Source organism: Coffea arabica, chromosome 7c (assembly GCF_036785885.1).
Source record: "Coffea arabica cultivar ET-39 chromosome 7c, Coffea Arabica ET-39 HiFi, whole genome shotgun sequence".
Lineage (NCBI taxonomy): Eukaryota > Viridiplantae > Streptophyta > Magnoliopsida > Gentianales > Rubiaceae > Coffea > Coffea arabica.
The window spans coordinates 8220152-8234820 of NC_092322.1; the positions used below are offsets into that span (position 1 = coordinate 8220152).

The 14669-nt window shown below is 35.3% G+C and overlaps 1 protein-coding gene across 1 annotated transcript; it reads left to right on the top strand.

Moving 5' to 3' along the window:
• Positions 1-2923: 2923 nt before the first annotated feature.
• On the top strand, positions 2924-5288 carry LOC113697912 (protein STRICTOSIDINE SYNTHASE-LIKE 4-like). The gene is made up of 4 exons (XM_027217520.2): positions 2924-3787; positions 4236-4543; positions 4715-4847; positions 5003-5288. Exons 1-4 carry the CDS (start codon positions 3329-3331, stop codon positions 5285-5287), a joined length of 1185 nt encoding a protein of 394 aa, XP_027073321.1. The 5' UTR covers positions 2924-3328; the 3' UTR covers position 5288.
• Positions 5289-14669: the final 9381 nt, after the last annotated feature.

Sequence of the window (14669 nt, forward strand, 5' to 3'; positions counted from 1 at the left end):
TCTGTCTGGCATGCAAGATTGGGACATGTCAACATGGAAAAATTGAAAGTAATGGTACAGAAGAAATTGGTTAATGGCTTGCCCAATTTAACTAATTTTAACCAGAAGGAAATTTGTGAAGGCTGTCAATTTGGGAAGTCTCACAGACTCCCATTTGATAAGTCTATCATAAGAAGCAGGACTCCTTTAGAATGCATTCATGGAGATCTATTTGGACCAACTAGAACACCTTCACTTTTTGGATTCAGATTTATGTTAATTCTAGTTGATGATTTTACAAGATTTACATGGGTCTATTTTGTAAAACAAAAGTCAGATGTTTTATCAAGATTTCAGGAATTTAAAGAAATGGTGGAAAGTGAAACTGGCATGAAGATAAGGCGGCTAAGAACTGACAATGGTGGAGAGTTCACTTCTGATGATTTCTTTTCTTTCTGTCGACAACTCGGGATAAGAAAGCAACTCTCTTGTGCAGAAACCCCACAACAAAATGGAGTCGCCGAAAGAAAAATTCGACATATTACTGAGACTTGCAAGAGCTGGTTACATGTCAAGAATTTACCTAAATTTTTATGGGCAGAAGGTATGATGTGTGCAGCATATGTCATTAATCGGATGCCTCTCAGTCCAACCAATATGAGGTCTCCATATGAGTTGATATACAGAGAGAAGCCTAGTGTCAAACACTTTAAAGTGTTTGGTTCGGTCTGCTATGTTCATGTTCCAGATTCCAAAAGGAGTAAGCTTGATTCAAAAGCAAAGAAGTGCATTTTTATAGGGTATGATGATAGAAAGAAAGGCTGGAAATGCATGGATCCTAAAAGCCACAAGTTTACGGTTTCTAGAGATGTTGTGTTTGATGAGATATCAAGCTACTACACCCCAAAAGGGACTACTTCATATCAGAATCTTCAAGTACCAGAGACAACTGTCTTGCCTATGTCAGTTGAAGCTGCAAATGGTTCTTCTAGTCTTCAAGGTTCCATGTCACGTGAAAGGGGGAGCATAAGCTGTCAAAATGAGACTGAGCAATCTATTCAAGATGCTTCCTTAGAGCCATCATCAGAATCAGTAAATCAAAGGCCAAGGAAAAGTATCATTAAACCAGCCCGTTATCGAGATGAGAACTTTGTCACTACTTACTCATGCTATTTTGCAGGACCTATGGATGAAGATGAACCGTCATGCTATGAAGAGGCCAAGGCTTCAAAGGATTGGAATCTTGCTATGGATGAAGAAATGAAAGCACTAATGAAGAATGAAACTTGGGATCTTGTCCCAAGAATAGGAAATGTACATCCTATCACATGTAAATGGGTTTATAAGCTGAAAAGGAGAGCAGATGGCAGCATAGACAGATTCAAAGCAAGGCTGGTTGCTCGCGGCTTTTCTCAAAAACACGATGAAGATTTTGAGGAAACCTTTAGTCCTGTGGCAAAAATGACATCAGTTCGAGTTCTAATCTCCTTGGCAGCATCTCAAGGGTGGAAACTATGGCAGCTTGACGTGAAAAATGCATTTCTATATGGTGAGCTAGATAAACATATTTACATGGAACAACCACCGGGTTACATCTCTAAGACCCATCCTGACTTTGTTTGCAAACTCAAAAAGGCACTTTATGGATTAAAACAAGCTCCAAGAGCTTGGTATGGAAAGATTGCTGAATATTTGCATTTTTGTGGTTATCTTGCTAGCCATTCTGATTCTAGTTTGTTTATTAAAAATTCTGGAGATCTACATATGGTGGTATTGTTGTATGTGGATGACATGATAGTGACAGGAAATGATGAAAAAGAAGTAGCAAATCTAAGAGTTGAACTTTCAACGAGATTTGAAATGAAAGATCTTGGGGAGTTAAGTAATTTCCTTGGCTTAGAAGTGACGTCCATAATGGATGGAATCTTCTTAACACAAGAAAGATATGCCAAGAAGCTTGTTGACAGATTTGGAATGAAGAGTAGCAAGAAATGTTCTACTCCTCTTGATGCAAATGCAAAGATTCAGAGCAAGGAGGGCTCACTTCTTTTGGATCCTCGTCCTTTTCGTGCATTGGTTGGAAGTCTTCTTTATTTGACTATATCAAGGCCAGATATTGTGTTTTCAGTCAATTTTATAAGCCAGTTCATGCAAGCACCACGGAAGCCACATTTAGAAGTGGCAAAGAAAATTTTGAAGTACATAAACACCACATCTGATATGGGATTGCTGTACAAGAGTGGTGCTGATTTTTCACTACATGGATACACAGATGCTGATTTGGGAGGAGATTTGGATGACCGTAAATCTACTTCAGCATATGTATTTCTATGTAGTTCAACAGGAGTGTCGTGGTGTAGCAGGAAACAGGATTCTATTTCGTTATCAACAACAGAGGCAGAATACAAAGCTGCCGCTCTTGCTGCTCAGGAATGTGTATGGCTTAGAAGGCTTGTTGAAGATGTTTATCTTCCTATTTCTGGACCCACTAAAGTTTTTGGTGACAATCAGAGTGCTATCAAGCTTGCCTCCAATCCACTTTGTCATGCAAGAACCAAACATATTGAATTGAAGCATCATTTCATTAGAGAGAAAGTTCTTGATGGTACTATCAAAGTCTTAGACATTCGAAGTGATAAGAATGTTGCAGATATTCTGACTAAGGCACTTCCTAAGGCAGCTTTTGAGGTGCTTAGGGCCAAAATTGGATTAGTTTCCAAAAAATCACTTTAAGGGGGAGTGTTGAACATTAAAGTTGATTTTTTGAGACTAATGAAAAGCAATTAGTTTGTCATTTTCCAATGTTACCTTTTGTAGAATCTAGAATTGTCTTTTGGTTTACTGATGGTATTTAGTTGTTAGTTGGCATTAACTGTGAGGGTTCCTATCCCTATGTATATATAGTTGTATTTGATGTGAGCAAGAAGGAGAATTGTTTTCTTGTTGAATACAGCTTTCTCTTAGCTATCTTTTTCACAGCTTGTTATTGGTCCTGGGCTGGTGTACTTTGTTTTACACCATTTTTTCTACATCAGCTACATACCCACATGAATTGCCATTAACACTCGTCATTAAATGCTCCTAATAGGTAAGCCCAAATTTAAGAACTCGAAATATAACTCCAGATTTGGAGCTTGGCTTACATCATCCATCTAGAATGGCCATATCTTGACTAGCAATTCCAATTGGCATCAGTCTTACTGAATGCTAATCAACAACCCTTTGTGGGTGATGTATTTCGGTGTGTGATATATATATAAGCTACTATTGCCTAGCTAAATAGACTGAAAACAATAATAACTGTTTTTAAAGCAATATTCATCAGACTTCTGCAAAAAACGGACGAACCATGTCCGAGTCTTCCGTATCATCATCAACTGAGACTTCCATTGATACGACTACGAGAAGAAAAAGCTTATGTTCATTTGCAAATTTTCTCGTGATATCATTGGTTTTGCCAGTTGTTCTAGCGGTCGTCGTCTACCAAGTCGACCCCTTCAATCCTGCTCCTTACCCGGCCCACGAATTAACTCAGAAAAAGCCCCTCGCGGTGCCTAAACGAAACGCTCAAGTGCTTAAAGGAGCTGAGAAGATTGGAGTTGGAGAACTATTGGGACCAGAAGACATAGCTTATGACCCCAAGTCAGGTAAACTGTACACTGGTTGTGCTGATGGCTGGATCAAGCGAGTCAGGGTGAGCGAGTCAGCTGCAGACTCGGTCGTCGAGAATTGGTTAAACACTGGCGGCCGGCCTCTTGGACTGGTCCTTGGACTTCATGGTGAACTTATCATAGCTGATGCTGATAAGGTTAGAAATATTCTAGTAAAATAATAATATTCAGGCTTCCTTTTTTTTTCGCCTTTAATAATTCTGAAGATATATGTGATGGTTGATTTTTTTTTTATCATTAAATTTTGCTAGACTAATTATTCATATTTCATGCATGATTGTATCCACTTCTAACTGTTTGGATTAGATGTGGGTTAGGACTAAGACAAGTTCAGTTCAAACAAGTTCCATTACTTTAACTTTAGAAGCAAATTTTCTTTTCTATAATAATAATAATTTGATTAGGCCACCATATTTGACTATGTTCCTCAATCATTGGCCAAATTAAACCATAACTTCGATTTTTTTTTTTTTTTAGCAAACTACACGTAAATTTAAGTTTGTACGGTTTTCTCTTACGTCTTCTTGAAAAACCGAAATATACACAATGTCATTTGTTTGAGAACAAACTACATATTGCTAACAGGGATTGTTGAACGCAACAGAAAATGGAGAAATTCAATTGCTGACGGATGAGGCTGATGGTACAAAGTTTAAACTAACGGACGGGGTAGATATTTCAGAGGATGGAATTATCTATTTTACAGATGCTTCGTCCAAGTACAGCATCTCTGAGGTTGCTAGGGATTCGTTTGAAGGTAGACCTTATGGTAGATTCTTGAGCTATAATCCATCAACTAAAGTGACTCAAGTGCTGGTGCGAGATCTGTATTTTGCTAATGGAGTAGCCGTTTCACCGGATCAAGATTTTGTTATATTTTGTGAAACACGAATGTAAGTATGTTATATTTTGTGAACAACATTTTTTTTTTTTATTATTGTGAAGTATATATCCTTTTTGCAACAAAGTAAATTGAATTAGATATGTGTGTGTTCTTGCTTTAGCGGTGATTGGAGGAAATTTCTACATTTTTCATAGTCATTTTAACTGAATGCAAATTATAGGAGAAGGTGTAAAAGATATTACTTAAAGGGTGAAAGAAAAGGATCAGTGGATACATTTGTTGACAGTTTGCCTGGAATGCCCGACAACATCCGGTACGATGGAGAAGGCCAATATTGGATTGCTTTAACCATGGTACGTAAAAGCGTACGCAAGCACTATTTTAATTGCTTGTACTGATTGAGCTTTTACTTATTTTTCATATAGCTATTTAATTGGCTGGTGCATTAGATCAAGAGTTAAATACAACCAACCTTCACTGTTTTAATTTCTTGGTGGACTAATCACAGGAAGTTACATATGCTTTGGAGCTTGTACAAAGGCACGCCTTCATCCGCAAGATCATGGCAATTGCCGGAAAGTATTTAGACCGACCTGCACCACGACTATTGCAGAAAAATGGAGGGGCTTTCGCTGTTGATTTGGAAGGGAAACCTACGGCTCGATACTATGATCATGATCTAGCACTTGTTACAGGTGTTGTTAAAATCGAAAACTATATATACTTTGGTTTTATCATAAAACCCTACCTCATTCGTCTTAATATGGAGCAAAATCCAGCAGTCATTCCCTGAATGATGAGTAGGTTTTGCTATAGCCCGAAAAAGGCACTTGAGATCCTCGGTGACATGTTTTCTATGCCAATCCAATGCCATCACTAGTGTTGCGCCAAGTGTCATGTTATTATTTACATTTGTGTTAAACCAAATCAAATTAAATTATTAGAAAATTAAAGTGTAAATAATAACATGACACTTGGCGCAACACTATTGGTGGCATTGGGTTGGCATAGAAAACATGTCACCGAGAATCCCAATTGCGAAAAAGGTCGTATATAGACAATAGCAACATTCCTGTCAAGTGAAATATAAATGCAAAAATAGCTTATCAACCTAAATATAATTAGTAAAAACAAATTCTAAAGAATAGTGCATGCATCAACCTCAATATATATAATTACTAAAAATCTTGTCAATGACTACAGCCCGAGGCGACGTTCCTCCAATGGTGCCTTGTCTTGTCTTGTTAGGCACTATCGTCCGCCTCGCATGGTTCTTATTATGCCTTTGAGATTGGCCTCCGCCCTTAGGTTGTCAACTTGAGCTCTTAACGTTGTATTTTCGTTCGTTTCCCCATCATACAATACAAGGCCTTTATGTCAGCAAGTTGCTTTGACAGGGACAAATTTTGCTCCCTCAATTCAGAAAATTGTGTTTCAAGCACAGTATCCTTTTGCTTCTTTCTTGCTCTCGATCGCCTAGCTGCTGCTTTATTAGAATCCTTTCTTCTCTTAAGCTTGGCATCGATAGCACGATCGGGATGATTTGTCTCTAGTTGTTCTTGCCAATTTTTATTATTGTCAAAATTAATTTGCCTCCACCTGATCAACAACCGGGATGTCAGATTTTTCTTGCATGTTAGATGACAATCTAGGTGATCTCATCCCAACATCCTGTACCATCCAAGAAAACCAAAGTGGGTGGCGAGCAAATTTTCTTCATCTACTTATCAAGCTTTGTATATATATAACTAGGGAGGTGTCCCGCGCAATGCGCGGGCGCTAGGTAAAAGAGTGTAATTGTGCTAAAGTTTTGTATCTGTATGTTGAATAAAATGGTTTTAAAAACTTATTTAAGAATGCAATTAGTGATTGTTTAGTAGATTACTTAAACACAATTGATGGTTTTTTATATTAGAAACCAGAATATATTTTACTTAAACATTTGATAATATAAAATGTGTTTAATTTGATAATATGAACACATTTGATAATATTAAACATGTTTTAATATTTTATCTAAACATTTGATTTAAACGTTTGATTTAATTTAAACACATTAAAAATTTTATTTAATTTGTCGGAAAAGTTATGCTATGGATGACTTGACAATTCCAATTCTAATTGAGCAATCGGGTTTTTTTTAATTAAATTCTTGATTTTTTTTGGACATGTTAGAAATTGAGTTTATTATTAGTGCTGTGCATATGTAAATTTATTAAATTATATGTGAATTAGTATTAGTATATATTATATTTGTATATAGGTTTATTGAATTATATATAGATTAGTATTATATTTTATATTTATTAAATTAAATTATATATTAGAGAGTGTAAGTGTGCTAAAGTTTTGTATTTGTATGTTGAATAAAATGGTTTTAAAAAGTTATTTAAGAATGCAATTAGTGATTGTTTGAATAAATATATGGCAAATTACTTAAACACAATTGATGGGTTTTTATATTAGAAACCAGAATACATTTTACTTAAACATTTGATAATATAAAATGTGTTTAATTTGATAATATGAACACATTTGATAATATTAAACATGTTTTAATATTTTATCTAAACATTTGATTTAAACGTTTGGTTTAATTTAAACACATTAAAAATTTTATTTAATTTGTCGGAAAAGTTATGGTATGGATGACTTGACAATTTCAATTATAATGGAGCAATCCGGTTTTTTTAAATTAAATATTTTGATTAAATTCTTGATTTTTTTTGGACATTTTAGAAGTTGAGTTTATTATTAGTGCTGTGCATATGTAAATTTATTAAATTATATGTGAATTAGTATTAGTATATATTATATTTGTATATAGGTTTATTGAATTATATATAGATTAGTATTACATTTTATATTTATTAAATTAAATTATATATTAGAGGGTGTAATTGTGCTAAAGTTTTGTATTTGTATGTTGAATAAAATGGTTTTAAAAAGTTATTTAAGAATGCAATTAGTGATTGTTTGAATAAATATATAGCAAATTAGTTAAAAACAATTGATGGTTTTTTATATTAGAAACCAGAATACATTTTACTTAAACATTTGATAATATAAAATGTGTTTAATTTGATAATATGAACACATTTGATAATATTAAACATGTTTTAATATTTTATCTAAACATTTGATTTAAACGTTTGATTTAATTTAAACACATCAAAAATTTTATTTAATTTGTCGGAAAAGTTATGGTACTAATCGAGCAATCCGGTTTTTTTAAATTAAATATTTTAATTAAATTCTTGATTTTTTTGGACATTTTAGAAATTGAGTTTATTATTAGTGCTGTGCATATGTAAATTTATTAAATTATATGTGAATTAGTATTAGTATATATAGATTAGTATTATATTTTATATTTATTAAATTAAATTATATATTAGTATTTATATTTTATATGTTTATAATATGTTTGAGTTATTATATGCTTATTACGTGTTTTGTTACTGTACAAAGGCAGCTAGTTGACGGTGTTAGAATATATCTGGTCTTGACATTTGGATAGCAGCTAGTTGTTTTGGTGTGCAGGTGGTATCAGACGTGTAATTTGCAGGGTAGGAGGAGGGTAAAAAGTACAGGAATTCACGGGTGTAGTATTGTTTGTTCCCTACATAGTTGAAGCTGATATAGGGAGAAGTAGTATATATTTGGTACTTGTCTGTAGATAGTTAGTGTGTGCAAATGGCGAGCGGAAGCGCAAGATTTCCCACTGTTCAACTATATTATCCAGAGGTGGACGAAGAGGTTAATCAGCTAGCTGTTGTTCGTGGAGCAGCTTATCCTATGGGAAATGGCTGTCGGAATCGTCCGGCAGAACCGGTTGCACGAGCTCAGGTGGCAAATGTTTTGCTGAAAAATGAATTGTGTGATTTGTTTAAAGAGCTTTACAGGCATCATGATTGGGCTTCAGTTTTGGAAGCTGCGCTTAGGACTGGAAGAGGCTATCCTATCTTGGGGTTGATTGCCAACAGGATGAGGGTGGAAGTGTTAGAAGAAAAGTATTACTTTCCCAGTCCGCCATCTTCTAGTGACATGGGCGGCGAAAGTGATTAAGGAGTTGGAGTTTGGGAAAATGTGTTTGTTAGTTTGGTGTTTGGCGTATGGTTTTTAAGCATTAAGATGTGTTTGTCAGTTTCTGAAGGATATGATAATCGTGTATTTGCTACATAAAGTAGCGTCATATGTATTTCTGTCTGTTGTATAAAGTACTAATGTTTTGATTTGTATGAGTGTCTTGTGTTTGCCAAGAATATACAAATGCGGCAAAGTAATAAGCAAAGCTTGTGAATTGAACGTGTTTACAGATTTGTATCTATAAACTGATGAATGTGTATGAAAATTTGCATCTGGATTAAATGCGTAATAAAATGAAGTATATTATCTGATGTCTATCTATAAGATTTGGAACTAATGAATGGTGAATAATTGTAGGAGATTGGATTGGATATGATAAAATTGATAGAGGTCTGTGTTTGAAGATAATATAGAGTACAAAGCTTTTTGTAGATGTTTGGACAATGTAATGAGACAGGTTGACTATTGATTGCTTTTGTTTTGGTTCGTAGAAAGAGTAGGGGATTCACGTGTGTATAGTGCTTTTTTGTCTGGTATATATGTGTTTGTTATTATTGTTTGGTTCACATGTCTACAGTATATTTTTGTTTTTTGTATTTGTCTGTTTTTGGTTTATGATGTACTTGTTCTATATAAATTTGTTAGTTTGGTTGGTATATTGTGATTTGTGTTTGTGATTTTTTCTTGGTTTAAGATGAGTTACACTGATAATCGTATTGGAGTATTGCGTGATTTGCATCCAGGTATTGAGGTTATGTTCAATCGGTTATCACTAAGTGATGTGCGGGGAAATTTGCCTGGCCATACTGAAGATAATGGGATGTTGAGGGGTGCAGATCGAGTTTTAGCAAATAATATTCTACTTAGGAATGAGATATATGATTTGTTCAAATGTTTTTATCGGCATCCAGAGAAAGCTCGTGTGCTGGAAAGTACATTAGAAAATATTGGAGAATTGCCGTTTCTGCAGATAATTGCTGGTCGTATGGAAGTAGAAGTTGAAGAGCAGAGGAAAGCAATTGAAAGTGCTATGGGTGGATTTTCTGATGCACCTGGGAGAAATTTCTAGCGGATAGCTATGTATGTTTTTATGAGTTTTTATGATTTGTATTATGGAAATGTTTGCTGTTGTACTCTAGTGTATTCCATGTCTAAGTTGGTGGTTAGATACTGTGTTTAGCAACTTTAGTTGGATAATATTTGTACCTGGTGTATTTGTTTTTGTATTTGGTGAGGTGGTAATCAGTTCCATTGTAGTATGGTGTTTGGCTGTTTTGGAAATGAAGGTGCAATGAATAAATGATTCTAAATATCGAATCAGCTTTGACTGATAGCACAAAGCAAAAGAAAGGGAGTGAAGGGAGATTAGTTTCTGTGATGCAAATGTTAATAACTATAAATGAAATTCTGGTACGTTTGGATTTTGAAAAAGCGGAGGTAACAATGTTTAAATAAGAATGTAGGGGAAGTTGCTGAACTGTACAAAATCTGCTGAAATATTTGCAAATCACAAACTATACTAACACTTGATGAACGAAACGTTAAAGGATAGAAAGTTGAGTAGCCAAGTTGTACAAATCAAAAGTTATACATGAAACTGTGGTACGTTTGCACTTTCAAAAAGCTTAGCTAACTATCTTTAAGCAAAAGTGAACAGAAAGCTAAGCAAGTGTACAAAAGCTGGTAAAATATTTGAGCATCACAAAATACAGGAAAGCTTCAGCTATCAAAAGTTAACCCAGCAGAGCTTCAAAAGTATGTAATAGCAAAAACCAATATATGGCATTTTCAATCTTGCTTTTGATACTTGTCACTGCGTTGCTTTTTAGTTGGGCTCTCACTGATCTTAAGAGTAGAGAGACAACTGGAAGTCACATTTGTGTCTTTTGGAGCAGTACTGACCACATTTTCATGAATACTGGTGGAAGGCAGTTCTGGATTTGGTTCTGAATAGCCAGTGGTTGAAGGAATCTGTGATATAATCTCTGCTAGAAGGGATTTGTGCAGAATAATGGCAGAGTATTTTTCAGTACTGCCAGATGCATGGGTGTTTGGCATTTTCTTCACAAAGCATGTTATGATAGTGTTGTTAATGGCCTCTTCAATAGCTTGATAGTTCAGTTCATGCTGTACAATTAAAATGAAGAGGTTGACATTAGATACAGTATACTTATTTGTTGATGACAATATTCTATATGCTTATGGAAACAGTATTTCTTACCTTGTTTTCTAACTCTTGCATCTGCGAAAGTATGAAAGGTAGTAACTGAAGGGCATCATTATCATAAAGATCAAGCGTTAAAACTCCAGAATAATCAGCAAGTTCTACAGTTAATCGACATCTTGTCACTATATTCACATGTTTGTTGCATGAGGTGCAAACAATTTTCCAGATAGGCTTTCCTCTGAATGATTTATGGCATTGTGGACAAGCATTATACCATAATCGCTGGCTTTTGTCTAGCAATTTTGGAGTACCACGCAACCAGTAAGCTTTTTTCTGTATTGAATTATAGTGAGTAGTTAGAAATCTGAAAATATTATTGTGTATAAATGATGGGATGTAGAATTTACCGTAGGAAATGCCAGGAAGTCTTGAATAGTGGTCAGCTCGTCATCCCTTGGCTGTGGTAGAAGCTTAACTCGGTTGTGGTATGCTTTTTCTGCTATCAATTTTTTGATTTCTGCTTCATTCTCAATAGCCCTTGTGATGAATAGAGAAGTTTTATTTACAATGTTTATAATATGCAGTTAATAGAAAATATTTTCAAATGATGTTTGTTGAGAAGAATTGTCACCAGTGCTTGAGATCAGCAGCTTGTTGTATTGGAGGATTAAGAAGAATGCTTGATCCAAATTTTGTTGACAGGTTCAGTGCTGCAATATTTATGTCCCGTAATGTACATTGTATTATCAGTATGTTCAAAGTCAGAAAATATGTGGAGCATAAGAAATTTCTTATGTACTCACTGTGATATGATGATACTTTAATCCGAAGTGCAACAATCAGTGGCATTGTGTCAATTATATTTGCAAGTGCTTGGCCTTCATCTGTTTCATGCTCACCCCATAGTGTTAGGATAACTGGCATCATGCTGTAGTGTATTTGATTGATAGATGAACATTTGTTAGAAGAGATTATTTGTATCAATGTGTGCTGGTTTAGAACTGATATAGAATAAATGGATAGTTTTAGTTACCTTTTATCTATAAGTACCACTTCTCTAGTAGCTGTAGTGGCCCTTTGTATCCGAGGATGAACTTCAGCGACAATGCCTAGGACATCTGATTTTCAATTGTGCTGAGTTATAACTATAATGTGTGCAGTAGCAAGTTAGTAGTAAGATTTGTTGGTTACCTATATCTGTGTTGTCATCCATATGTTGGTAGAATCTTCTATAGGGTGAGAATCTGAACACAGCTGGAATCTGAGGTGCCTCGACTTCATTCACTGCTTGAACAACAGTAGAGTTGTCTATGTACCATGTGCACTGATTTGAATGAGTGGAATACTCTGATGGTGTGTACTCAACTCTAGCATTGCAGAGAATGTATCGCTTGTAAAGTTGGAAATGATTTCGGAAGAACTCAATGTCTGATTTATAAATCATTGCTTCAACTGTTGACCCCTGAGAATAGTCATGGTTGTTTTGATGTCAATGTCAAAATTGAGTAATAAAGAACATGACATAAAATTGAGAATTTGTATTACCTGCTCATCAATTAATATGAGCTTCTGATATCGGTTTCCTGCCTTTGAGAGTAATGGCTTTTGCTTGTCTAGAACCTGAACCATAGTTGTCCAGTTTTGTAGTCCAGGAATTATTTCAGCAAATGAGATGATATTTTTTTCCTCCTGCAACTCATAATATAAGTAGCTAAGTGCTAGATGAAGCGAAAGAAAGGTGTAAAATCATGAATATATACAAATAACTGATATACACATGGTTAGAACAGTGATTGATAAGCTAAATCTAGTACTTCTGTATATACTATATTTTCAGTAATTGAATCTTCTTGGTCGTCAAATATTGATGGTTTAATCAGAATTTTAATAGAACTACTATTCTTAGCTCTTGACATTGCTACATATAGCTGTCCATGGGAGAAAACCGGCTCACGCAAATATATGCCGACAAAATCAAGTGTTTGTCCTTGAGCTTTGTTTATTGTCATAGCAAAACAGGGTCGAACAGGAAACTGAATTCGTTCGAATGATACTGGTGAGTCTGAATTATTCTCTGCTCTAAAACAGATTCTGTGAATGAAGACTTCTTTTCCAGCAAATTCTCCACATGTTATGACTGCATGTATAATGTTGGAGCTCAAGGATTTGCATATCAGCCTGGTGCCATTACATAATCCCTGAGGCGGATCGATGTTTCTCAGTAACATGATAGGGCAGTATGGTTTGAGAAGCAGCTTATGAGGAGGGAAACCATTTGGAGTCAAACTGTTTAGCAAATCTTCCATGATTGTCTGCTCAGAGCTATCTATACACTTGTCTCGGCTGGTATATTCTTGCAATTGTCCTTTGAACTGTATAATGAGCCTCTGATTAATTTGATCCACAAAGTCATTTTTTGTTGTCAGAATAGCACGATTAATTGCAGAGAAATTGTCCTGGCAAAAAGCGTTCAAATCTGGGAACACTGTGCGGATCAATGTGTTCATTGATTCTTCCTCATTGGTATATCTTATCAGCATTGATGCAGGTATCTGGATAGAATTCTTGGAGATAAATGGCTCTGTTCCATTTCCGATGCGGAGTAGATATTCAGTAAATTCTGCATCATATCTTGCTCTCATATTTTGAGTCAGATGCAACTTATGTAGCTGTGGCCATATGTATGAGTTCACTATACTTGCATCGATAAATTCAGATTTTGATCCTTTTGTTACTACTGGCAAGACTTGACGAAAGTCACCTCCAAAAACAATGACCTTTGATCCAAACAAATTGTTGCAGTCCATTATGTCTCTGAGAATTTTGTCAACACTCTCAATTGAAGTCTTGTGTGTCATTGGAGCTTCATCCCAGATGATCAGAATTGCAGATTGCAGCAGTTTTGCTAATGAGCTTTGTTTACTAATTCTGCATTGCTTATCTCGTGTTCCACTAATTGGTATCTTGAATCTTGAATGAGCTGTCCTTCCACCTGGAAGAATCGAAGCCGCAACTCCACAGGATGCTGTAGCCAGAGCTATGTGTCCTTTTGACCTGATTTCTGCTAGTAGTGCTCGATAAAGGAATGTTTTTCCTGTTCCGCCTGGTCCATCAATGAAAAAGGCTCCTTTTTTTTCAACAAAAACTGCATTTATAATAATATCAAAAACTTTTTTCTGATCAGCATTTAATTGTTCAATTGCTAATAAGTCATGCTCTGGTACAGAGATTGTTGTTTCAGCTATTATATCACGAGTGTTGTTGTTCAAGCTATCAAAATTCATGATATTTGGAACTAAAGCATACTCATTGATATCTTTTCCCATTGATTGTAGGAACTGATTTATCTGGTACAGTACCTGGAAACGAATTTGATCAACTGATACTTGTGGAGTTCTGCTGATATCTTGAGATAATGGCTCTTCAAATTGTTCCCAAAGATACCTGGCATTTGAAGGAGGAAAATGAACAAGTAGTGTGGCAAATAATCTTCTCAAAGTATATGGCATGTGATACATAGCTGCTTCCTGAAGGCATTGTTGTTGTGACTTATCAGACTCAAAGTAACCCCTGAGAATTGCTGCCTCCCGAAAAGTACGTACATATGCTCCATTTATTGTTCTTAAGTCATCGAATGAAGTTGGACTTTTGACATTTGTGAGTAGCAATCTGAGAAAGTATCGTTCTCCTTCCATTGGGTTGGCTGTTACTATCCTACCTATAGAGTCTTTCTGCTTTCTTGGTTCCCATTTCCTCCTTCCTGGATACCAAACAAAGTGCTCAGGAAACTGTTTGTAAGTACATTTGAGATTCTGAGCTAGAGAATCAGTAGAATTCATGTAGAAAAATTCTGTCAACATGGTTCTCTTAGCAAATCTATTTGCTACTATATCACGTAGGTCTTGGTCTTCTCTGAAAT